Source organism: Solanum lycopersicum, chromosome 6 (genome assembly GCF_036512215.1).
Source record: "Solanum lycopersicum chromosome 6, SLM_r2.1".
In the NCBI taxonomy this organism is placed as follows: Eukaryota; Viridiplantae; Streptophyta; class Magnoliopsida; order Solanales; family Solanaceae; genus Solanum; species Solanum lycopersicum.
The window spans coordinates 46,724,718-46,748,733 of NC_090805.1; the positions used below are offsets into that span (position 1 = coordinate 46,724,718).

General features: G+C 33.3%; 2 protein-coding genes and 1 pseudogene across 9 annotated transcripts; all 3 read left to right on the top strand.

Moving 5' to 3' along the window:
* The first annotated feature begins 929 nt into the window (after positions 1-929).
* LOC101261335 (probable pectate lyase 18) lies at positions 930-4,750 on the top strand (annotated as a pseudogene).
* A 4,049-nt stretch (positions 4,751-8,799) lies between these two features.
* LOC101254102 (probable UDP-N-acetylglucosamine--peptide N-acetylglucosaminyltransferase SPINDLY) lies at positions 8,800-17,077 on the top strand. 7 transcript variants are annotated; one of them, XM_069299424.1, is made up of 15 exons: positions 8,800-9,100; positions 9,945-10,158; positions 11,034-11,126; positions 11,202-11,303; positions 11,427-11,594; positions 11,680-11,768; positions 14,182-14,303; positions 14,492-14,679; positions 14,822-15,106; positions 15,514-15,661; positions 15,781-16,223; positions 16,359-16,446; positions 16,528-16,608; positions 16,691-16,769; positions 16,855-17,077. In XM_069299424.1, exons 1-11 carry the CDS (start codon positions 8,886-8,888, stop codon positions 16,134-16,136), a joined length of 1,980 nt encoding a protein of 659 aa, XP_069155525.1. In that variant the 5' UTR covers positions 8,800-8,885; the 3' UTR covers positions 16,137-16,223; positions 16,359-16,446; positions 16,528-16,608; positions 16,691-16,769; positions 16,855-17,077. The 7 variants fall into 7 exon arrangements, with proteins under 7 accessions (XP_069155525.1, XP_010322527.1, XP_069155526.1 ...); XM_010324225.4 differs by having other exon boundaries at positions 9,945-10,009; positions 10,094-10,158; positions 15,781-16,446; positions 16,528-16,769; XM_069299425.1 differs by having other exon boundaries at positions 9,945-10,009; positions 10,094-10,158; positions 14,498-14,679; positions 15,781-16,446; positions 16,528-16,769.
* Positions 17,078-18,306: 1,229 nt separating this feature from the next.
* LOC101256388 (zinc finger CCCH domain-containing protein 67) lies at positions 18,307-23,770 on the top strand. Of its 2 annotated transcripts, none has more exons than XM_010324219.4 (6): positions 18,307-19,370; positions 19,993-20,061; positions 21,701-21,820; positions 21,897-22,172; positions 22,665-22,940; positions 23,284-23,770. In XM_010324219.4, the coding sequence occupies exons 1-6, from the start codon at positions 18,510-18,512 to the stop codon at positions 23,497-23,499; spliced, it is 1,818 nt and encodes a 605-aa protein (XP_010322521.1). In that variant the 5' UTR covers positions 18,307-18,509; the 3' UTR covers positions 23,500-23,770. The 2 variants fall into 2 exon arrangements, with proteins under 2 accessions (XP_010322521.1, XP_010322522.1); XM_010324220.4 differs by having other exon boundaries at positions 18,310-19,370; positions 19,996-20,061.
* Positions 23,771-24,016: the final 246 nt, after the last annotated feature.

Below are 24,016 nucleotides of genomic sequence, written 5' to 3' on the forward strand. Positions count from 1 at the left end.
GAATAAAATATAACCTTCAATGGTAATTCTTTGACATATCTTTTAACTATTTTCAATGATTTCCACTATTTTAAAGTAGATTTCAAATAAATAGTTTTATTTTAATTTTTATAAAAAAAATTCCATGTCAAATTCAAGGTCAAATAGTTTATCAAACGTGAATTATTGAACTCTCGTAAATTCAAATCATATCACATAAATCAAGACAGAGTATTGATATCCATCCAAACCAAACAAATGCTAAAAAAGAACTCATTAAGAAGTAATACACACTCCCCTTCCCCTAGGCCCCCACCCCCTACCAGACCACTCAACAGAATGAGGAAAACACTAGATAGTTCTTTTATTCTGTTTTGTCAAGGGTGCTACATAAAGTAATAACTATTTCACTTGGAGACTAATGAAAACTAACAAAGCAAATTATAGTTGGGTTGCTTCTCTATAAAGGGTAAATAAATTGAGACAAATGATAAAGATACTTCCCCTAAGCTTTACATGCGTGACGTATATTAAAAAAAAAACAAAAAACTTCAACATGAAAAAAAAAAAATTGAAATGAATTAAGGTATATAATTTCTTTACAAAGCATATATATTGGAAAACTAAATAAGTTTGCAACATAAAGTAAACGATTTAATTAATTTGTCAATGTTTAGTGCTACTACAATATAGTTGGGTAATATTCTTGTTACAAATAAAACAATAACAAATTAATGGCAGAGCGATCTTCTGAGTTATTATCTCAAATCAAATATATGACAACATTCGACTAAAAGAAAATGATAATGGTAATTATTTTAATTTCCATCTAGAAATGCATACTCAAAAGCTAAACTATCAATATGAAATAGTCTTCCCAAAGAAGAATCTCCCTAAAAAATGTAACATAATATACCCTACCTAGTTTGTTCAATTAATTAATTAATCCAAATTCTTTGTTTATTTCTCTTTATAATCCCCTTCTATTTCCCCTTGATTCTAAAACCCCACTTCAAACACTAAACCACATTGAGAAAACATACACATAACACAACACAACACAACACATATGGCCACCTCCTCTATTTCTCTCATTTTCCTCTTGTCCTTTCTACTTTTAATCCCTTCACTCCTTGCCTCTTCTCCTTTACAAAATCATCAATATGTTGTTGATCAAGTAGATAGGTATGTTTTTGGCACACATGCATGCCCTTGCTATTGTTATTTTTATTTGATGTTCTGAACCTACGTAGGAATCGTTAACTAAATCTAGATAATTAACACACAGCAAGACTCTCTACTATTAACTACTTTTTCCTAGTGATTCGTTTAAAAAAGAATAATCAAATGCTCTTGTATATTTTTTACTTGATTTCAAATTTCTTATTCTTCTCTTAATTAATAACATATTTTTATATTTTGAAATCACACCATTTACAAAAATATTTTCTTTCTTATAAACTACACATCTATAAATTAAACACTTTCACATAAATTGAACGGATACAAAATATCCTAAGTATCTTACCATTATTTCCCAACATTTTTAAAAAAATATCTCTTTTAATACATGATATGACTTCGACCCCAATATATTTATATATAACTAGTACATTAGGAAACCTATTTAATAAAGTTAAAATTCTGACTCTACGAGTTTGAATTTTTCTTTTTTTTCTTTATAGGAGCATAAATGTGTCAAGGAGGAACTTAGGGTATTTGTCTTGTGGGACAGGAAACCCTATAGATGACTGTTGGCGTTGTGACCCAAACTGGGAGAAAAATCGTCAAAGGCTAGCTAATTGTGCTATTGGTTTTGGAAAAAATGCCATTGGTGGTAGGGATGGAAAAATTTACGTCGTTACCAATTCTGGTAACGACGATCCTGTTAACCCTAAACCGGGGACTCTCCGGTACGGGGTTATTCAAGATGAGCCATTATGGATTATTTTTGCTAGCGATATGGTCATTCAACTAAAAGAAGAACTCATTATGAACTCTTTCAAGACTATTGATGGAAGAGGAGCTAACGTTCACATTGCAGGTGAAAATTATTAGATATATTTCAATACTAATGTTTCGATAAAATATTAAATTCTAAATTCATAATTTCAGATGTTTAGTTAGTTTGTCTTTTATCATATTTGAAAAAAATATTTGCATTGGAGTATGTGTTAAAAATGTCTTTAAACCAACCATTTTTTTCGTCTGTGCTTTTTTGGTGATATATTTTTTTTTTAAATGTTAAACATCTAGATTTATATCTAAATTATTGAGAGTATGAGACATACACATAAACTATCACTTTGGAGAAAAAAATTGAAATTGTTAGTTATGCGTTGCCACTTTTTGCCACAATGGAATTGTTTTCCACGTGGTAATTCATGTCACAAGCTTATAAATAATTATTTAAGGGGTAATTGAGGTGTATTTCTCAAATTTATAAATAATTATTTAAGGAATAACGCTAAATGGCTTGAAAATTTGTCCCAAAAATTTAAAAAGACTATAATATCATTTTTATTTTAAAGTAAACCGATCTTTTTGTATTTTTTTAATTAAAAGATCATTAAAATTAAAAGGATAAAAATATTTAAAAAGATAAAATAACATAGTGTGAAATATATTATTTTATCATTCTGACCAAACTTTAAGCGTGCGATTCAAAAAAAGCGAATAATTAATTATATGTATTTGATATTTCACTTTAAACACAAATAAAGAATTTAAATCAAAATTATTTAAATTTTATCGAATTTGCAACCACCATGTAATGACTTTTGCCCTGCTTCTACCAACATTAATTAGCGTAACAATTTATGGTTGGCCAAGATTCTAGCTATTTGTTACTCCTAAATACTTATACTATCAAAATTTCTCACACGATAAAAGTTTGATTAAACAGACTATTATATAAATTATGAATTTGATATTTTTTTCAGGTGGACCATGCATAACAATACAATATGTGAGCAATGTTATCATCCATGGAATTCACATACATGATTGTAAGCAAGGTGGGAATGCTATGGTGAGGAGCACCCCACAACACTATGGGTGGAGAACTATATCAGATGGTGATGGTGTGTCCATTTTTGGTGGGAGTGACATTTGGATAGATCATTGTTCTTTGTCTAATTGTGTTGATGGTTTGATTGATGCTATAATGGGGTCCACATCAATTACATATCTAACAATTACATGACTAATCATGATAAAGTGATGTTATTGGGACATAGTGATTCCCATGTCCAAGACAAGAACATGCAAGTAACCATTGCCTTCAATCACTTTGGAGAAGGCCTTGTCCAAAGAATCCCAAGGTAAACATAGTATAATTTATACATGTTAGATTAAATGATGGGTGTGTTAGGCCAAAGTAACTACACTATAACAAAAACAGTTTTCAGCGATAATAATAAATATGTATAGTAACAAAGAGTGTTGTAGCATTACTGATATTAGTTAATTATCATTGAATTCTATATTACCGTAAATTTACGTACATTTATAAAAAATGTTGATTGTCTTAAAAATATATATTTTGCGACAATTAAATTACTGCTATTAATTAATTATCACTAAAAAATATTTTTGATGATATTATATATATATACACGCACACACACCAAAATTTGGTCTAGTACATTTCAACTAACACATAAAATCAGTTGAGAATTACATTCTTTCTCAATAAGATAATCTATAGTCAGCCACACAAGTATTTATGATTTATTTTAAATCACAAGTTTTAAAAAGAATCTTTATCATTCTTAAATCTGTTTATAAAACGAAATTCAAACATAATCACATAAATGAAACTAGAGATGTAGGATGTAACATGTTTGGCTATACTTCTGAAAAGTCAAAAGGCTTTTTTTTTCTTCAGAAAATTGAAATGTTTGACTAAGTTTTTAGGTATACATAAAAAAAATCTTAGAAGACTTTTGAAATCTTGACCAATTAAATTAAAAACTTCTAACAAAATCAAAGTTTTAATTAAAATAAACAAATTATGAAAATTTAGTGAACTATATGTTATATGATTTGATAAAAATTGTTGGGTTAATATTTGAAATTGATGCAGATGTAGACATGGTTATTTTCATGTGGTGAACAATGACTATACTCACTGGGAAATGTATGCAATTGGTGGTAGTGCTAATCCCACTATCAATAGCCAGGGCAATAGATTCCTTGCTTCTGATATTAGATTCAGCAAAGAGGTACATTGTTATTATTAATTTATTCGCACACATATATTATAATCTTTTGCTTAACTAGATCGTAAATTAAATTTAAAATTCATGTATAGGTGACGAAGCATGAAAATGCACCAGAAAGTGAATGGAAAAATTGGAATTGGAGGAGTGATGGTGACTTAATGTTAAATGGTGCATTTTTTGTAAAATCAGGAGCTGGAGCCTCTTCAAATTATGCTAAGGCTTCGAGTTTGAGTGCAAAGTCTTCTTCACTAATAAGCTCCCTTGTGTCCGGAGCCGGTGCCCTGAGTTGTTGGAAAGGTTCTCGTTGCTAGCTGATTAAAGTGTTTTCTAACAAAGACGAAAAAATATTACTTTTATGAAAAAAAAAAAGGAAGGACTTTATTTGAAGGGGGGAAAAGACAGGAACTCTATTGTGTAACTTTTTTGGTTTTTGGCATCTTTGTGTTTATGCCTTTTTGACTTTTGATTATTAAATACAACCTCTGTAGAGTACTCCAGAAGTGTTGATTTAATTACTTCAATATAATTAAATGTATTGCTATAAATTTGATTCTCGTGAATGTTTTTTATCTTTCCCTCTCATTATATTGTTTCATATACATGGGACAAAAAGGTTAAAAGGATAAAAAAATTTGGTTTCAATCGATATATATAATAAAGGAGAGTAATTTAGGTTAAGTCGAGTGACAAATGAAAAACCACTTGACATATAGAATTGGTTATTAAGAGTTGTGGAGGGAGGAGATATAAGTATATTTATGGTAGTCAGAATTTTGTTAGATAATATAATTTAATATGTTTAAATAATATTTTAATATTATCCGTCCATCGCACAAATTGATATACTAATGAATATATTAATGAAGACAAATGTAAAGATTCAAAGCAATATCAACCAAAACCATACAAAGTGATAGAGCCATTTCAACTACCAATATTCATCAAGCCAATGGGCATGAATCCTAGCAATTTGAGGATTATTGCATTTGCAGGCCATATTGTCCTTAGTAATATGCACCATATAATTAAAAAAAACATGTTAGTAATCTAATAACCTTCCAATGATGTCACTAATTAACAATAGGATTATGATAATTAATTAATCTCCCACTCTTTAAACGAAAGGGGATTAAATTATTTAATTTAAAAACTTCTTATCATGTAGTAGCTATTAATTAAGGCATAGTAGTATTCAAGTATAATGACAAAACCGTCGTACATTCCTCAATTTTTGCTCTTTTTTTTTTGTTGTTGTAAGTTGTAACTACTATGTCATTTCAATTGTCCAAAGTTTTTAATTTCTTCTTTTAATTGAGAAAAATAATTTTTTTTGGAAGTTTTGGAATAGTAAAATGCTTAAGAAATCACTCCTTAAGTCTAACAATGCTACAAGTTAGTAAGAGTATCTGATTTGAAAATTTTATCATATATACTCCCTGTGTCCACTTTGATTTGACATATTGAGCTATTCGAAAGTCAAATTTGATTAATCTTTAAAGTTAAATTAAATTATATAATAATTAAATATTTTTTTTAGAAAAAATTAGATATTCAAAAACCATACAAAAAGTAGTATAAATTGTAATTTTTTTGTATATCAATATGATAAAAATATATATCGTAAAATATTAATCAAAATTCTTATAGTTTGACTTTAAAAAAAGAACAATAATGGTGTAAGGATAGACTATATTCTTTAACTCTTTAAAAGTTTTTAAAATGATTTTTTTTTTTATAAAAACGCAATGATTTTCGTTTTCCTATTCAATTATGAGAGACAAAGTTTGCTTTGAGCAATTTTTCATCATAAAAGTAAACTACTTTAATTATCAAAATGGGAAGGAAGTAATTGAACGGCCTCTATTTATCAAATTGGAATATCAAATTTTACTTTAATACTTTTTTCAAATTCTCTTCCTTAATTGAAGCAAACAGTGGTCAAATATAATTACAATTTACAGTGATTTGATATAATTATAGTGTTCTTAGCCCCTGGAACTTATATGATTTAGAGCCTGTTTGGCTCAGCTTAAAAGCTGATCAAACTGACTTAAAAGCTGGTTTTTGACTTATTTAACTGTTTGGCAATACTCAAAATAGCTTATTTTAAGTTAAAAAAAACTTATTTTAAGCCAAAAGTTAAAAACTGGGGTAAGAGTATTTTTTTTTTAGCTTATAAGCTGTTTTAAGTTGACCACATTTTTATGTTTTTTCCCTTAATATTTTTATACAATCTCCAAATTACCCATATAACCCTAACATCTCTTTCTTCTATTTTTCCCTTTTCACGTTTGGCATAACAACTTCAGCACTTTTATCCAAACTCATAACTGCTTATTTTAAAAATAAGTTTCAGTACTTTCAAAAGTACTTTTTAAAGCTGTTTTTATTAAGCCCATCCAAACGACCCTTAATCATGTGAAAGACAATCACAAAAAAAGAAAAAATATTGACCTAACTGGAATTTTAGTTACTAGTGATGAGAGTCAATTGTTTTTTACTTTTTAGGGACACAATAATTTCTATGGTTGAAATTTCTCAGTCCCTGCCTTTTATAATGTGACATACTTTTTAAAGAAAATTTTAGTTAAGAGTGATATTTTTACTAAATTATAAAGAAGATCCTTTTTATTTTATAATTGGAACAAATAAGTTGAAATAATTCTTTTTAATTATTTATGTATTAGTTATTTTTTTCTATCATGCATAAAATACTATGCCAAATTTCTATAAAAAAACATATGTAATACGTAATTATAAATCATATGTTGAATTAATTTTATTCTGGAATAACTCACATCCTAACCAACTATCGAACATGATATTATTTATGCAGAATATACTATGCCAAATTTCTATATAAAAAACATATGTAGTTTAAATCAAATGTTATTAAGAAATAACTCACATCCTAACCAACTACCGAACATGATATTATTTATGCAGAATATACTATGCCAAATTTCTATATAAAACATATGTAGTACCTAGTCACGAAGGTTTGATTTTATAAATTGTAAATCAAATGTTGTATTAATTTTATTCAAAAATAACTCACATCCTAATCAACTACCAAACATGATATTACTTTATGCATAATTTAATATGTGCATAACTAATCACCTTCAAATCAACTACCAAACACGATATTACTTATAAAGAATTTAACATTTACATAACTGATCACTTCCGAACCAGGTACCAAACAACTCCAAACATGTTATATAATTAGGCTTAATCTCCTTCACATATTTTCATGACATTAGCACATCATTTCTTCTTCTTCTAGAAATCAAGTTTTCATGTGCTTAAAAATTGGGTCCAACCTAACTAATTAATTAGGTATCTTCAAGTACCTAAAAATGTCTTCAATCAAATTATCATATTTTTGGGCCGCAAACCTCGCCGTAACTCCACACCCAAGAGCAAGAGAAGTGATGCTTTGAAGCACCACGCTTCACATTATTGTCATTCGATCAACTTGTCAACATGATAAATTGCCAACACAAAGGTCCCAATTGGAGAGGTTACAGAAGCGACGGGTATAACACGAATCAGTTGAACTCAATATTTTTTACTACATAATTTATATAAATATGAAAATTATTAAACCTACCTCAAATTTTGCATTTTGAATTCAAATTTGCAAATGCACCACGTTATATATGAATCACATGTGCATGTTTTTGTGGATTCAATATTCACACACTAATCCTCGTAGGTACTCGTGATAGGCCGGCTAAGCATATCCGAAATTAATATAATCATAATAATACGTTGAATGAATATCAAGTGATTGATATTATCTCTTTAAATCAAAATATTTTATTTACAAAAAGCGTATCAATTAAATTTTGATCAATCAAGCACACAAACATGTAAATATATTTTAATAATTTAATTTACACTCAATAATTATCATAAAAAGGGAAGTGATTCATCCTTAATATCGACTTAATTTAAATGTTAATCTTTTTTAATTAACTAGGATATGGAGTTGTGCTTTTCTTTAAGTTGAAAGATGAATTTTCACAAGGAAATAATTTGATTCCATGAAAGAATTGTGGATTCTCTAGTTTGTTCAATTAAGGATGTATAAATTATATACATTACCAATAATTTGTTTAGATCTAATGAACACATTGTCATGACCCCTCTTATTGAAAAGCCACATAACAAACCTCAACCTCTTAATTAATTAGTGTGTAAACTAAATTAAGTATAATTAATTGTAGTTAATTGTCCATAATAGGTGAAATTAGATAGGTATAAAAGATAGATTATACATAATCTGATAAAAAGATTAAATTATAGTAATATAAAAATTATTTTTATTTTATTAACATACGATTATAACTAAAATAAATATATAAACATACGTAAAAATCACTTCTACATAGCAAATAACATGCCCTACTTTTAAGATTGAGACATGTTGGTGAAATTACAATTAGGCTCTCTTTCAAGTTTCTACCGATGTCATAATCACAATAATTAATGCAATTGAATTTCAGATAAATTACAGGGTCAAATTGAATCTCAGATAAAAGATTAGGTACCAAAATATATAATAGATTAACATAGTGAGCAAAATGGATTTAGACAAAACCTCAGGGACCAAAAGTTAAACATTCCAAAGAGGAACCTTTTCAGCGGAAGATTTTTCGTTCGGCGTCCAAAATGTCAGAAATTCCGGCGTCCAACTCCGTTAAAATTCCTTCAATGAAGTCAGAATCTCTCGTCGTTGACAGGAACTCCGGCTCCGTGAGGTTACAGCCACCACTTCAGTATCAGCCGTCGAAAATCGTTTTGGCTGACCTCAACGTTGACCCTCCTGATTCCGACGGCAATGATTCAGTACCCGTAGCTGCTGTGTCTCCTATATGTTTATCCAGGTTCTACTTGATACTTTTATGAAATAAAAAAGAACAAATGAAAGAAGAAACTTGAATTGTTTAGAGTTTTCGGATTTTTTTTTTCATTTGAATGAGGCTAGGCTTGATTCCACACTCTTTGATTCACCAACTAATAAGAGTGGCATTCCTTTTGGGAAGGAATTAGTTGTAAGTGAAGATGAATCTATATCGTATTGTTAGAGCTGTTATTAAAAATTCAGTTGGCTGCCATGAAACATGTGAGAAATACCAACAACAACAACATAGCTAATGTAATCCCACCAATGGGGTCTGTGGGGGTTAGAATGTATGCACCTTACCCCTAACTATGTGGGAGTAGAGAGACTGTATTTGGTAGACACTCGGCTAAAAAAATAAATAATCTAAGCATGATTGCGAGAAAAATATGAGAACAAAATAGCAAGATACAAAACAAATGAAGCAACAAATAGTAATACAAATTGAAGAATAAGAGACTACGTCATTACTAGATAATACCGCTAATAAAGAGAAGAGGAAAGGAGGAGGCTAGCCCCCCCACATCTCCCACGTTAAATGTGATAACACTCGGCTACTTACTAACCTTCTACTCTAATCCTCGACCTCCAAACCTTCCTACATGTCCTCAATAAGTTCAAGTTGTGCATGTCCTATCTAATCACCTTTCCAAGTTCTTTCTCGGCCCACCTCTGCCTATAGAAAATAAATCTCGGAAAAGGAGTTCATATAACGGCAGAGGTAATTCACCTCGATCTGATGCTTTGTTGTTTAGCTTTATTATGTTGATATTATTGCTGGGACAAGAATAATTTATTACTTTAACCTGGGTCTGATATATTTGCAGGGTAATAGCTGATGAAATTTGTCAGGATAAGCTGAAGAAAGACATAGAGATTGCAGAAACAGAAGGTAAACAATTGAAAAAATTGGGAAAATGCCGTTCAAGAATGGGTAAGTTAGAATGTCCTCCTGATTGTAATGGAGCTGATGCAGAGGCTGATCATAATGTTCATGGGGTCCCTTCATCTCGGGAAGAAAAAGTTAGCAGTCTTAAAACTGTGAGTTGTATTTTGATCCATTTATATTTGCTATATTGATAGTTGGACAAGGTTGACAGGAAATTTTGCATGAACTCGAGTTCATTTATATGCACAACTTGTACATATTTCTTGAGACCAACTTGGTGTTTCATGATGAATATTTTGACTTATGTTTGTCTTTTGTTACCTAGATTTGTGTCTGTATCTATGTTTATATGAGAGCTAATCCTTTTAACTGTTTTCCATATCATATTTTTTCATCACTTGAATTGAATGCAGTGTTTTCAAATGCAAAAAGTGGGAAAGCAACAAAATCCACGGGACTTGAAACGACCAATGAGGACTGAAGCATATAATTAATTGAAATGTTAAAATACCAAAATATGAATTTAGTATTACAATAATTAACTTGTAATTAAAATAACTATTTTCAGTATTAATATATTATACTGTCTATATTCAACACAAGGGGTAATTCGCTGATTGTGATTTCCCTCAGATGATTTGTAACTATTTGCTGGAAGTTGAATAATATACTTCCTATGCTTTTAACCTAAAAAAAACACAAAGGTGGAATTTCTTTCTTCGAAGGAATGTAAATGGTTGGGAAGTAGAACGAGTACGTCTTTTGCTTCAGCTGCTGAGGAACATAGCTTTGGACGGCAACAGAACTGATTCTACTAGATGCAAGGGGCATCCCAAAGTTCTAAGAGAGTTCTTCTTGATTGTGCTTCACCTTGTGCCAGTTTAATCTTCTGCTTTTCTTTTCTCTTAAAATAAGGGTAATTGTGCTAGTAAAATCATCTGTTTTGATTGTCAGAGGAAAGAGTAGTTAAACACCTTCTTGGTGCAGTTGTTTAAACTTTTGCTGGATTCATCTACTTTGCTTGTAGGGCTTGATACATGTTGCGCGAAAAATGCCAAAGAATGCACATGCACATTTTGTACTTGGCTTGATGTATCAAAGGATGGGTCAGCCTCAAAAGGTAGCTTATGGATTCCAGTGTTCTTTTCCTGGGTCTGTTTTCATTCTCTCTCTCGCACTGAACAGCTCATTCTAGGCGATTCTGGCATATGAGAAATCGGAAGAAATTTTAGTTCGCTCTGAGGAAGCAATAGACAGGCCTGAGTTGCTTTCTTTAGTCCAGGTTCATCATGCACAGGTATGAATGAACTTACACTCAGAGAAATTGCAAATTTTGTAGTCAATGTTTCTCTATTAGTTTTTCAAACTTAAATATGTAATTACTGCTAACCACATACTTACACATCTCTTCCTGGTGCAGTGTATTCTGCTTGGAACCTTGGAAGATTGTAGTTCAGATGAGGAATTAGACCCTGAAGAGCTTGAAAATATTCTTGCTAAACTTAAGGAGGTTGTGAAATCTGATGTTAGGCAGGCATCCATTTGGAATGCTCTTGGCATAATACTTCTTAGATCTGGTCGTTTGCAGGTGCTGCTATGTTTATATTTTAGCTTAACTCATTGACATCTTGGAACTTTCTTTGATTATCGTTTGACACTTGTGGTTATTGTAGAGTGCTATATCAGTTTTCTCAACTTTGTTGGACATTTCCCCAGACAACTTAGATTGCCTCAGTAATCTTGGAATTGCTTGTCTCCAGAGGTATAAAGGGGCATTAGATTACTTATTATATTAATGTCATCATTTTAATATTCTCGTGTTTGATCAAATAATACTAATGAAAAATAGATTGATCGTGAAGCTAAAAATAATTGGAGAGGTGGAGAAGCACTTGTATTTATGTGTTGAAAAGGGCAAAGATAAAGAATATCATATAAGCTAAATGATGTTTTTATTGACATTGCAATTGTAAAGGAGAAAAATCTATGACTTATACTGTTCCATTTAGTGATGAGTAAATCTTTTGTGCTGTCGCTTCCCTATTCATTGTGAAACATATAGTTTTTCTTTGCTTTTCAGTTTGAATTAAAATATTTTTAGGGGACCTCAAGTGGTAAAAACCCTTTGGGTTACATAAATGATCACAAAATGGGAACAAATATGACATTGGATTTCTCTTTTCCTGAAGTCATGCACATTTGATCATATCTACTGATGATTCAACTTGGCCGCTGGAACTTCTCTCTTTCATTTATAGACAATAGAATCTTCAGTATCATATCTTGCTTAAGCCGTGTGGAAGTGAAATTTGAGTTATGAAGGCTTGAAAGTCTCAAAATAAAATTATGTTTACTAATGTTTGATTATGCTGAAGAAAAGTTTTGACCCATTATGTCGAAAAAGGGAGAGAAAAGGTTAATCAACTCATACTTTACTTTGATTGTGGATACTGTTCTGATTATAGAAATTATGCCTAAGCTTTTCCAACCTTGTAATGTGTCTCTTAGCTGCTCACTCTGATTTATTGGCAAAAACGATGCAATAGCTTCAGACGGATGGGGTTTGAAGATAATAATGTCATAAACTTACCCCTCAAAAAACAAAGTATAGAGACTTAGATTTCTAAAACGATAACTTTTTATGATGGTCGTGATTGAGCGATGTTGTATGGGGCATATTGTTGATATCTATATTTCAAGGGAATAGCGAGATAGACTAGGATTGCCACATATTGTATTGGAGCAGGTGGATAAAATAAAGGCTCAAATTCGGCATCTTGTGTGATAAAATATGCCGCTAAAGGTAAGTTTTATAAAGTGGTTGTTAAACCAACTATGTTGTATGGGGCGCAATGTTGGGCGGTCAAGAACTCACATATTGAGGGTAAATATTGAAATGGATTTATGAGCACACTAGGCAAGATAGGATAAAGAACAAACATATTTGAGACAAGGTGAGAATGACCTCCGTGGTGGACAAGATGGGCAAAGTGAGCCGAGATGCTCAGATTCTAGTGATGAGATGTGAGAGGTTCACTATGGTGGGTCTGACTGGAGGTATAGGTAAGGCAGAAAAAGAATTAGGTTGGGAAGAGGTGATTAGATAGGATTTGAAACACCTGCAGCTTACCGAGGACATGACACTAGATTGGAAGATATAGAGGTTGAGAATTAGAGTAGAAGCTTAGTAGGTAGTCACACTATCTAGTTTCCCTTATCAGTGGTATTAATATTTCTTTTCCTCTTCCTTCTTATACTTCTTATTATTACTTGTTATTTCTTTTGCGTCGGTAATCGTATTATTTGTTTGTGCTCCTAGTATTGTCCACTTGTGGAATTTGACTAGGTATGATGTTGTTGTTGTTGTTGGCGGTGGTGGTGCTCGGGCTAGCTTTTTTGCACCTCGACTAGTCCACTAGCATCTTCTCCCTCCTATCAGTACAAGTACCGGGCAACTCTAGCAGCCGAGGCTTTGGCAAAATGGAAGAAATCGCCTAGTTCAGGGATTTAAGCCTGATACGTCATAGTCTTCCACTTCATTGACCACACCTTTGGGTGCTTAAAAAGCGTACTGTATTCTGATGGCGGTTATCACCGTTCCATTAAAATAGAAGTGTTTATCTTGTGGGTAGGGAGACCATTTTCAGGAAGTAGCCTACTTATTCTACCATAAATGGGAGAACCCTCTATGTATCTATGACTCAGTCACTTCTTAATAATCATCCTTCAAAGCAAATCCCATGACCTTATACAACAAGAGTAATTAAATCTTGCAAATGGTGATACAGACAGTTACCTATTTCAAGCTGTCACCATTCTTGTGAATCAGATTAACCCATCATGGATTTGAGTGGAACTTTAGGATTCCTGGAGAGGTTGATCAAATGCTTCGTTCCATATAACTTCTTCAATTGATTAGATCGTCTTAATAGCAGTCACTGCTTTTATAGGTTTTCAATTTTTCATACACTGGTATTTTATCAAATGCATATTCTGCTTCTGTTATCTGTGTTTGTCTCTTTTTTTTTTATTGGGATGGGGGATGTTTCTGATGCTGTTAATCACCTTTGGTAGATACACTAACTGATTAATGTTTCACCAGCCATGTCTTCCTATATTGTTCACTTGAGCTACTTTCTTTGCTGAATTGAATCACTTTGACAATGTTTTTCCAGTGGGAATCTAGAGCTTTCTGAGAAGTGCTTCCAAGATCTACTTATAAAAGATCAGAATCATCCCACTGCATTAATCAACTATGCTGCCCTTATCTTATATAAATATGGTTCACTAGTGGCAGGTAAGAGGATTTTGTGTTTTATAATTATATACTTAGGCCACCAGATTTATGGTTACAGAGCATTGCAAAAATTTACTTAGGCTATCAATTATTTTACTGATAGTGCTCATTAGCATGTTTTGAAACATAGATATAACAATTTTAAAGAAAAAGAAAACAGAGACTAACTAGTAAGCATCGGCTGTTAGTTTCAGGTGCGGGGGCAAATACTCTTTATGGAACTTCTGCAGATCAAGTCACTGCAGCCAATGTTGCCAAAGAGTGTTTACTAGCAGCTTTAAAAGCAGACTCGAAAGCGGCTCACATTTGGACAAATCTAGCTAATGCTTATTACTTGATGGGTGATCATAGGAGCTCTGCAAAATGCTTGGAAAAGGTACTTCTTCTTCAAGGCGACAATCAGCTTTAAACCTCACTTTTATCTGTTCTTACAAGATATTGATTCCTAGGCTTCTTGAATAGATGCATTAATGTTGATCTTGTATAAGTAATTTACATTCTTTTTCTTTAATGAGTAGGCAGGAAAAATTGATCCTAATTGTTTAGCGACAAGATATGCGGTTGGAGTTCACCGCATCAGGGATGCAGAGAGGTCCCAGAATCCCAATGAGCAGCTCTCATGGGCTGGTATTGAGATGGCCTCAATACTAAGAGAAGGAGATTCTACTTCGATAGAGCCTCCAGTAGCATGGGCTGGTCTCGCCATGGTCCACAGGGCCCAACATGAAATTGTGGCAGGATTTGAAGTTGAGCATAATGAATTGGTGGAAGTCAAGGAGCATGCTATCTATAGTCTAAAGCAGGTAGGCTTTAAAGTTTTTATATTTTTATCTAAGACTTATTACTTAGTTTGATAAGCTTTAAAGTGCCCATCTCATATGGGATGGGGGGAGTAGTTGAACATGTGATGAGGTGATCTATATGTACTTCCTCTATGGTGCAAGTGGTTACTTACGAAATTGTTTTTGAGTTGGAATTGCTTGAACTTATCTTTTACTGTGAAAGGAAATCAGTTGTCAAACTCTTTCTTGCATGTGTTTACTGCATTTAAGCTTCTTTAATACCTTGCATGTGTTTACTGCATGTAAGCTTCTTTGATTCCTTGCATCGGCTTCCTGACCTTTGATTTTCATTATGTTCTGCGACAGTCTTGCGAAATGAAGTTTGGACTGAATGCTTGGATTTCTTATTCTGATTTTGCAAATGACAGGCAATAGCCGAAGATCCTGCTGATGCTGTTCAATGGCATCAGCTTGGCCTTCATAGTCTGTGTACCCAACAATTTAAGACGTCTCAAACGTACCTCAAAGCTGCAGTTGCACGCCGTAAGGACTGCACCTATGCCTGGTCAAATCTTGGTAAATGCATCTCTCTTACACAATGTCATGCACATCTTTTTTCCTCCTCTTTTCTTCTCCATATTTGATCATCGTGAAAATAGCCTTCATGTCTTGCTGAATTTTTTTTTGCACTATAGGTATTTCACTGCAACTATCCGAGGAGTCTTCTCAAGCTGAATCGGTGTATAAACAAGCATTGTCACTAGCTACACCAAAACAAGCGCACACAATATTTTCAAACCTTGGAAATCTCTATCGGCAGCTAAAACAGTATGAATGTGCAAAGGCAATGTTCAATAAATCACTTGAACTGCAACCTGGATATGCACCTGCTTTAAACAATTTAGGTCTTGTATATGTTGCTGAAGGAAAGTGGAACGAAGCAAAGGACTCATTCGACAAGGCAATCCAGGCAGATCCATTGCTTGATGCTGCCAAATCCAACATGATTAAAGCTTCTAACATGCTCAACATGTATACCAGCATGTCATGATGTCTGCGATTCGTTCTATTAAAAATTTGTCCCCCTGTAATTATTTAGGTGGCGGGAGAAAAAAAGAAGGGTAGATCTTAAGATTTGGTAATATCAGCTTTTTTGGATTTTAGTTTGTTAAACTTAGCTCCTTCTGGAGTTTTAGCAAAGTAGAGATTCTTTCCAAAATACTGATGTCTCCTGCTTTCTTCACTTCCGCCATGACTATAATTCATGCTATAGATGTGACAAGTGCACCAGCAGTGGCCTTCGTTCAAATTTAACTTACTAGAGAATTTGAAAATTTAGTCCAATTAATCGTTGATGACAGGTTGATACAGGCAGTGTGAATAATTTGAATTGCATTTCACAGTGTTCATGTCTAACTTTCTGGTTTAATGTTATCATGCAGGGTTGTGGTCAACCTGGATTTACCCTGCTTGAGATGATTGGAGCCTTCATTGATTTGAAGCAGTTCAATTATTTCAATCTTGTAAGTTGTCGAAACCATTGTCTCTTAAAACAAGGAATGCCATTTTTAGAATTGCTGTCTTTTTCTTTTTCTGTATGCAAAGTTTCTACAGACTGGATAGAAATGCCAAGTTCAATAGCAATGCCAACTTCTTGAGGGAAAATCATATTCCATTTCTAAAGGTTTGTTAGTTTCCAATGTCAGGGTTTATCTTCTTCTTGTTATTGCTTGCTATTATTTCTTACTTGTCATCTCTTCTTGAGCCAGGGTCTATCTAAGGTTTGCATGTGCTCTATTGTCCTCTCTCCAGTGAAATTATATTGAGTATGGTGTTGTAGTTTCCAATTTCAAGGGTTGAAATTGTCAAGCATAATTTTAGACCCAATAATTCGAAGTATAGACATGTTAGATACTTTATAATATTTGACCTTAACAGTTCTAATTGTACACTCGCCTTATCAAATTTATCTTTTTTTGGTTCCAACTTAAATTTATTTATTTTGATATCAACAAATAAGTCATCTTACAATGATTCATATTAATAATTTAGAAAAGAATTCTGACATTTTACTTGTTCTTTTATCTTACATATTATTTTATTGAAACGTGTACTTCATAATTTGATGCAGAAAAACTAGTAAAACAAAAAGGAGACGGAAAAATAGGGAAATAGTGGGGGGCATGTACGTGGGAAAGTTCATCCGCGTGAAATAAAAAAGTATACTTTGCGTGAAGTGTACCATCAGCCAACTTATCGCTTCCACTTTCTTTGATATTTGATACTATTTATTATGATAAACAAATATCAATTCATATTGAAAATTTTTACCAAATCCATCATCTTTGATAGTTATATTCCACATACTTGATAATTTGTAAAGGTCAAAAATATTATTAACCTATTAGAAACGATTTAAATATATATTTCTTGTAACTTACCGAATAAAAATGCTCTAATTATATTAAAAATGGTTCACAAAAAAATGTTCTTACACCTATTTAACCAAATATGCTCGTAACATTGTTTTCAAGCTTAAAATAATGAATAACTTTTATATATATATATCAAACACAAAAATAATATTTGTATAACTATGGTATGCAGAACTTTGCTTTATAACAAATTTTCCTACACATATATACAAAAGAAACAATTGTAAAATCTGTTTCGGTATACATGTATAAAGTGAGAAAGAGAAAAAGACAAAAGAAAATTAAGCAAAAAAGTTTATAGAACGAAAATATATGTTTTTGTATTTATATGTACAATTTTCTCTCGCTTTATACAAACACAAACGCAATGTAGACATTTGTGTTTGTATAAAGTGAGAGAGCTTAGTGAGAGTGGCTAGTGACATCAGAGATAAGAGAATGAAAATTAATGTGTATATACAATTTTTCTCGTTTTATACAAACGTAAATATATTTTATACATTTGTATTTTTGAATAAAAGTAAGAGAGGCGAGTGAGAGTCTGTCGAGAGTGACGAGTGAAATTCACCAAGCAGAGAGACGAAATAACAACAGTTTGCTGCGGGATACAATTAAATCAAACTATGATTATATTTTTTATTTATTTATTTTGCTACAATTAAATCAAACTACGATTATATTTTCTATTTATTTATTTTGCTTTGCGATTAACTTTTGCCAAGTAGTACTAAAGTGTTTTAAAAGGACCATTTATTTATATATATATATATATATATATAAAAAGACACTGATTTAAAGGTCAAAAAATTAAAATAGAGACATTTGTCCTAAGAAAAGGAAAAAGGGCGATATAAAAGATGTACTGGGGTCACAATCGTCGTTGATTTGGACTTGTTTTGGCCATTGTTCATTTCGCTCACACTGCTTCACTCGACTGAAAATGGAGAATCAGGGTTTTACACTTTAAAATTCGGAGGCAAAACGAAGCAATGGAAGCCATTCAATCACCATACATGCATAACTTAAGCCAACCTACACTTGATAAACAGTATTTAGGGTTTGATCCTCAACCTCCCGACACGGCGTCATTTTCATCGGAGCCCAATTTTCAAAACCCTAGTCGGGATCTCCCAGAAGTTGAGGAAGACGAATTTGATGATGATGATGAGATAGCGCTGCAAATCATTTTTAAGGAGGTTCAGAATCTGGTGTTGAACCAGGCGTTCAGTGAAGCGAGAGCAAAAGGAGGTGTTTATGAATCCGCTATGGTAAAATCTGGAAGTGAAGATGAGAAAGATGTGCGAATGATAGGTGAAGAGCTACAGAATCTGGTGGTAGACCAGGCGTTCAGTGAAGAGAGAGCAAAAGGGGATATTAATGAAGGGAATGGAAGAGAGGAAGTCGGGAATGAGTACGGTGGTAATCGTTATGAAGATGGTGCTGGTTGGAGCGAAAACGTAAATGTGATTGATGTGAAAAACGAGAAAGGTGGTGAGGTGATTTCAAGAGAATGGGGTTTTGATAACGATGAAGATGGTGACTATAGTTGGAGCGAAAGTGGAATTGTGGTTGATGTGGAAAATGAGAAGGCTGGTGACGCGGGTTCAAAGGAATGGGGATTTGATGACTATGAAGATGGTGACCTTAGTTGGACCGGAAATGAAATTGATGTGGTAAATGAGAGCGGTAGTATGGCGGGTTCAAAAGAATGGGGATTTAATGCGAATGGGAGGAGGTTGAGTTACCCGTTAAGGCCTGATGCTGTGGATTGTGCTTATTATATGAAAACAGGGACATGTCAATATGGATTGAATTGCAAGTTTAATCACCCTTCTCGAAGACAAAATCAGGTACAATGTCATGGGTTTGAAGCTGCTTTAGTTGTACTTATTCTATGTTTTGTTGATTGAATGAATGGTTTTGTTAAATAAAAGCAGTGTTGTGGATGAATCGTATTAATAGTGGAGGATTGTGATGGTCTACTGTTTTGTTTGTTTAATTACGGGATTATTAAGTTTTTTTCTTGTGCATAGTGGACTTCTAAAGTAATAGGGATGAAATGGGCCCAAATGGTGTTAAAGGATTCACATGGTGGACCCTGACTACTACGAGATTGAGTGTAGTAGTTGTTGCTACACTTGTGAAGTAATGATGGACTTGAGGTGCGAGCTAACGGAGGACTGCTTCATAGTTAGTTGTTGGCACTTAAGGGGCACGATGAATCATGCATTGAAATGTGTTGTTAAAGAATTCATAGTATCATTCATCATTGGCATTATTGTTTTCTGTGAAGTAGTGAGTGTTACTTGACATCTATACATGAAGTGGATTAATAGGATGAGTATCTGGAGATTATGTTGATCTTTGTGGTGTTCTTTCTTCCATTACTACTGTTCATACGCTTAGGTTAGAACTTAGATCCTAAATACTTTTGTGATGCTTACTATGTTGAGTTTGTTATGACCTCTTCAGCAGTGGGCAATGGAGAAGGGCAAGCAAAAGGATGAAAGCGAGGAAAGAGCAGGGCTGATTGAATGCAAGGTTATGAAATTTATCATTGTTAAAAGCATGAGACGAGGAAAATCTTTGCTTCTTCTGTGCTTGATCTTTTGACTAATTTGGTTTGATGTTGAATATTGAGTATCATAATGTAAAAAATAAATGTTAGTGCTCTATGAAATACAGACTCTTTGATATGAACTGATAAACTTGTTTATTAACATGAACCTAGTATCTACCATTTAATATATGCCAGAAACACATGAAAGATGATTTATGGTAAAAATCTGTTCTGCATTTCTGTTATCTTGTGATTTGGCTGCATGACCATTGCAATCTGACATTATTGGGTTACTGAAGTAGTTTGGCTTAATACAATAAGGATGCATTAAATAAGCATGGTTTAAAATAATTGTTAGTTTCTCTACTTTTTTGTGTACTAGTTGCGTACGGGATTTTTTCTACCCTTCATTTCAATGAAATTACCTTTTTACTAGATTAGAACAAAACTCATGTATTTCAGAACTTGTTTCTTAGCCCCTGCTCCTCATAAGATCATGAGGAGAAAATAGCAAATTGTCATAATGACGAGAAACTTAAAGTTGACTTTTGACCATAGTGTATTATAATTATGTACTGGTAATTTCTGAGGGAGAACCCACCCGTGGTGCATGGAAGCTCTTCCTTTTTTTAGTAGGTAGTTCTTATCATTTCCTTCACTTAATGAATCTATAGCAGAAGGGATCGTGTAATTCCTTTAGTTTTGACTGCTTTTCTCATAGAAATTTGTTGGAATAGTTACTTTCTGTTGCATAATAGTAGAATGTAGTGGATGATAAGAAGGCCATAGATTTGCACCCAAGAGTGTGGCCTATAGGTCAAGAGAACCACGAGGTCTTAGGTTTAATTCCCGGTGGAAACAAAAAGCAGTAGCTGAGTTCTTCTTATCTTTTCAAGCCTTAGCGGATAGAATCATGAGGTACCTGTGCTTGTAGGAGCCAGCACGTACTCCGTGGAATTAGTCAAAGTACGTGCAGGATGACCCTGACATAGTCACAGATTTCTAGGTGAAGGAGAAAAAATTTGTATTCGAGGAGCTATTTTAAGTGCAACATGCATAATTTTGTATTTTAGTTGTGGAATAAGTTCATGCATAAAGTTGAACTGACACTGCTCAATGATACGTCTTTTTTCTTTTTTATCAGTGAGCAATCCATCTTTCTTTGTCCTGTGTTATGTGGATAGATTTGTAGAACTAAACTGATCAGACATTGACTGATTACTACAGTTTTTACATGTTATTTTATTTAGTGTTGTTAATTCTCTCTATGGTGATATTTAGGACCTCTATGTGATGACCTTCGTATATATATGCATCAGGATGCTTCTCTCCTTTGCGTTGTGCTGTAACTGGAATTTGCCTCTTAATGGTCAATGCTAAGATTCTGACTTACACAATTGAGTCCTCTTAAGTTGCTGACACAATTGTGAAAGTAGTTGTTTAGTTGTTTCCACACGTGTCTCTACTCTGGATGTGTGGGGGAAAAAAGTTTTTATGCCTTTCGCATATTTTCCTTCTTGGCTCTGTTATAACTTATAAGTTCTTAAAACTTCTATACTGTATTGAATGTAGCATATTTCCTTTTTGGCTAAATTTTTTTCTTTTTCGTTAATCTTGCAGTATTACCTAACAGAAGGAGGGTGCAAGTATGGAAATGCCTGTAAATATAGTCATAGTAAGGGGAAGGGTGCAATCTCACCTGTTCTGGATTTTAACTTTCTTGGCCTGCCAATTCGACAGGTAATGCTCCTTGCTGTCATTCAGAACCTTTTTGAATTTGAGAATTATGTCCTTAAGGGATTTGTCTTCATTTCAGGGAGAGAAGGATTGCCCTTTCTACATGCGCACTGGGTCCTGCAAGTATGGATCCAGTTGCAGGTTTCATCATCCTGATCCTAGTACAGTGACTGGAAACAATCCTTCCCTTGGATACAACAATGGTGGATCTGCTCCAGTACAAAGTGCCTCCTATTCACCAGTGTCTTCTTGGTCTTCACCACGAGCATCGAATGAGACATCTCCTTTTGTACCAGTGGTATATTCAGCAAACCAAGGCATTCTTCCTCTGAGTCCAGAATGGAACAGGTTTCAGGTAATTTATGCATTAATTTAACTTCTCTGTTTCTGAAATGATTGTTGTTTATGGTTTGTCCTGAAAGATGGGTCATTGTGTCTAATGCTTCAGCAAATCTCTGTCTTTCATTCACGGTATATTGTGTCTGGTACTTCTATTCCAATGCAATGCAAGAATTATCAGTTTTGATATGTAAATTTAACGAAGAGAGATTCAACTAGTATATTTGCAGCTCAACACACAGAATAGCAGTTTGTCAAGCTCCATGTACCATGCCATTCTATTTTGGTTCAATTAACTACATGTTTTTTGGACACATTTTATAAAATACATTAGTCACTGCAAAGAAAAGATTTTCTATGATGTCATACGCAATGTGAATTAAGTGAAGTTTATAATCATTTTACTATTTTTCTTTGTTTGTAAATCATAAAACTTATATGACAGAGTGTTTGCCTATTGTTCAATGAGTTTCCTCTGACTGTACTTTGTTTGTTTCTGCTGGTTCAGGCTCCGGTCTATCCAACCTCAGAGAAGAGCCTACCTACTCCTCCAGCTTTTACTGTGAAGGATCCAGCAACTAAGACAAACATCTATTCCCGACCTCAACCACCGTGGCTTGTTGAAGAATACCCTGAACGTCCAGGTCAGCCTGATTGCAGTTACTTCATTAAAACAGGAGATTGTAAATATAAGTCTTACTGCAAATTTCATCATCCGAAGACTCAAAAATCATTGACAAACCCTCCGAGTGTTCTCAATGACAAAGGCCTGCCACTAAGACCAGTAAGTTTTGTCTCTCCAGATTTAAAAGCTTTTTGATTTTTCTTAGGAATTCTCTTTTTGAGGCATATGTTGGTGGATATTTAGCCGGTGTTCGAGGACACCTGCTCCTCTTGATGTCCTTAATTTCTAGCTAATGTTTGAGGACACTTGTTAGTTAAGGACATGGAAGCAACTTCTTCAAGGAATACTTAATTCCTTTCAAGATGTTTGTTTGTTCTTATATAGTAGCAGTTGGCCAAGATTTATTTCAGACTTTCTCACAATAGATCTCAATTATGGACAAAATAATTGTGAACTTGTGCTTTCCATACAAAGTTTATTTCATTTTGTTTTGTAAATGTAGGGCCAAGCTGTCTGTTCATTCTATAGCCGTTACGGGATTTGCAAGTATGGACCTGCCTGTAAGTTTGATCATCCCGAACATATTGACAACGCACCAGCGTCTTCTCCTCGGCCTGCTTTTTATCAGCCTCCATTTGGCATTTCTTCTGCATCAGATGGCTTGAGGATGGCGAGGAAAGGAAATGGAAGTGGCTCTCTAGTACATCAGTCTGTCTAAGAAATCTTTGCATCCATTTCACCCAGAATTTAGAATAGAAATCACATGGTTTACAGACAGACTGGAAACTCTTTATAGTCTTTTTAGCGTTTTGTGTTGTGAAAAGCTCAAGCAAATAGGATTTTGTATATTAATAGCTTGTTTTAAGACTGCAGGAGGATATATGCATGACGATGCAGCAGTATATCGTTAGGAACATTAACTTAAATCAGATGTGCAACCTCTTCTTAATGTTAGTTCTTGCTCGAGCATGAAAGTTTCATTCTGGGAAGCATGACTTACTATGATACTATCTGTTTTGTCGAGTCATGTTTTGGTCTCTATCTATCGAAGTTATATTTTGGTCTCTGTTATAGTTGTATGTGCTAGAAATACTTCGCAGACCTTGACACCTGAATTTAGTTATTATATATTGTGCCTAGTTCTTTTGAAAACGTTTGTCTCTGCTCCTGTACTACGATCCTGCATAATATGTTCTTCAAACAGTCAAATTATCGTAGTGTATTCTCTATTTGCT

Bases quoted from the DNA above. Each gene is read 5' to 3' on its own strand.
- LOC101256388 (XM_010324219.4), top strand. From the start codon at position 18,510: ATGGAAGCCATTCAATCACCATACATGCATAACTTAAGCCAACCTACA. The intron at 21,821-21,896 runs GTAATGCTCCTT...TCTTCATTTCAG, and splicing joins TTGGCCTGCCAATTCGACAG to GGAGAGAAGGATTGCCCTTT. The intron at 22,173-22,664 runs GTAATTTATGCA...CTGCTGGTTCAG, and splicing joins CAGAATGGAACAGGTTTCAG to GCTCCGGTCTATCCAACCTC.
- LOC101254102 (XM_010324221.4), top strand. From the start codon at position 8,886: ATGTCAGAAATTCCGGCGTCCAACTCCGTTAAAATTCCTTCAATGAAG. The intron at 11,127-11,201 runs GTAGCTTATGGA...AGCTCATTCTAG, and splicing joins GGATGGGTCAGCCTCAAAAG to GCGATTCTGGCATATGAGAA. The intron at 11,595-11,679 runs GTGCTGCTATGT...TGGTTATTGTAG, and splicing joins TTAGATCTGGTCGTTTGCAG to AGTGCTATATCAGTTTTCTC.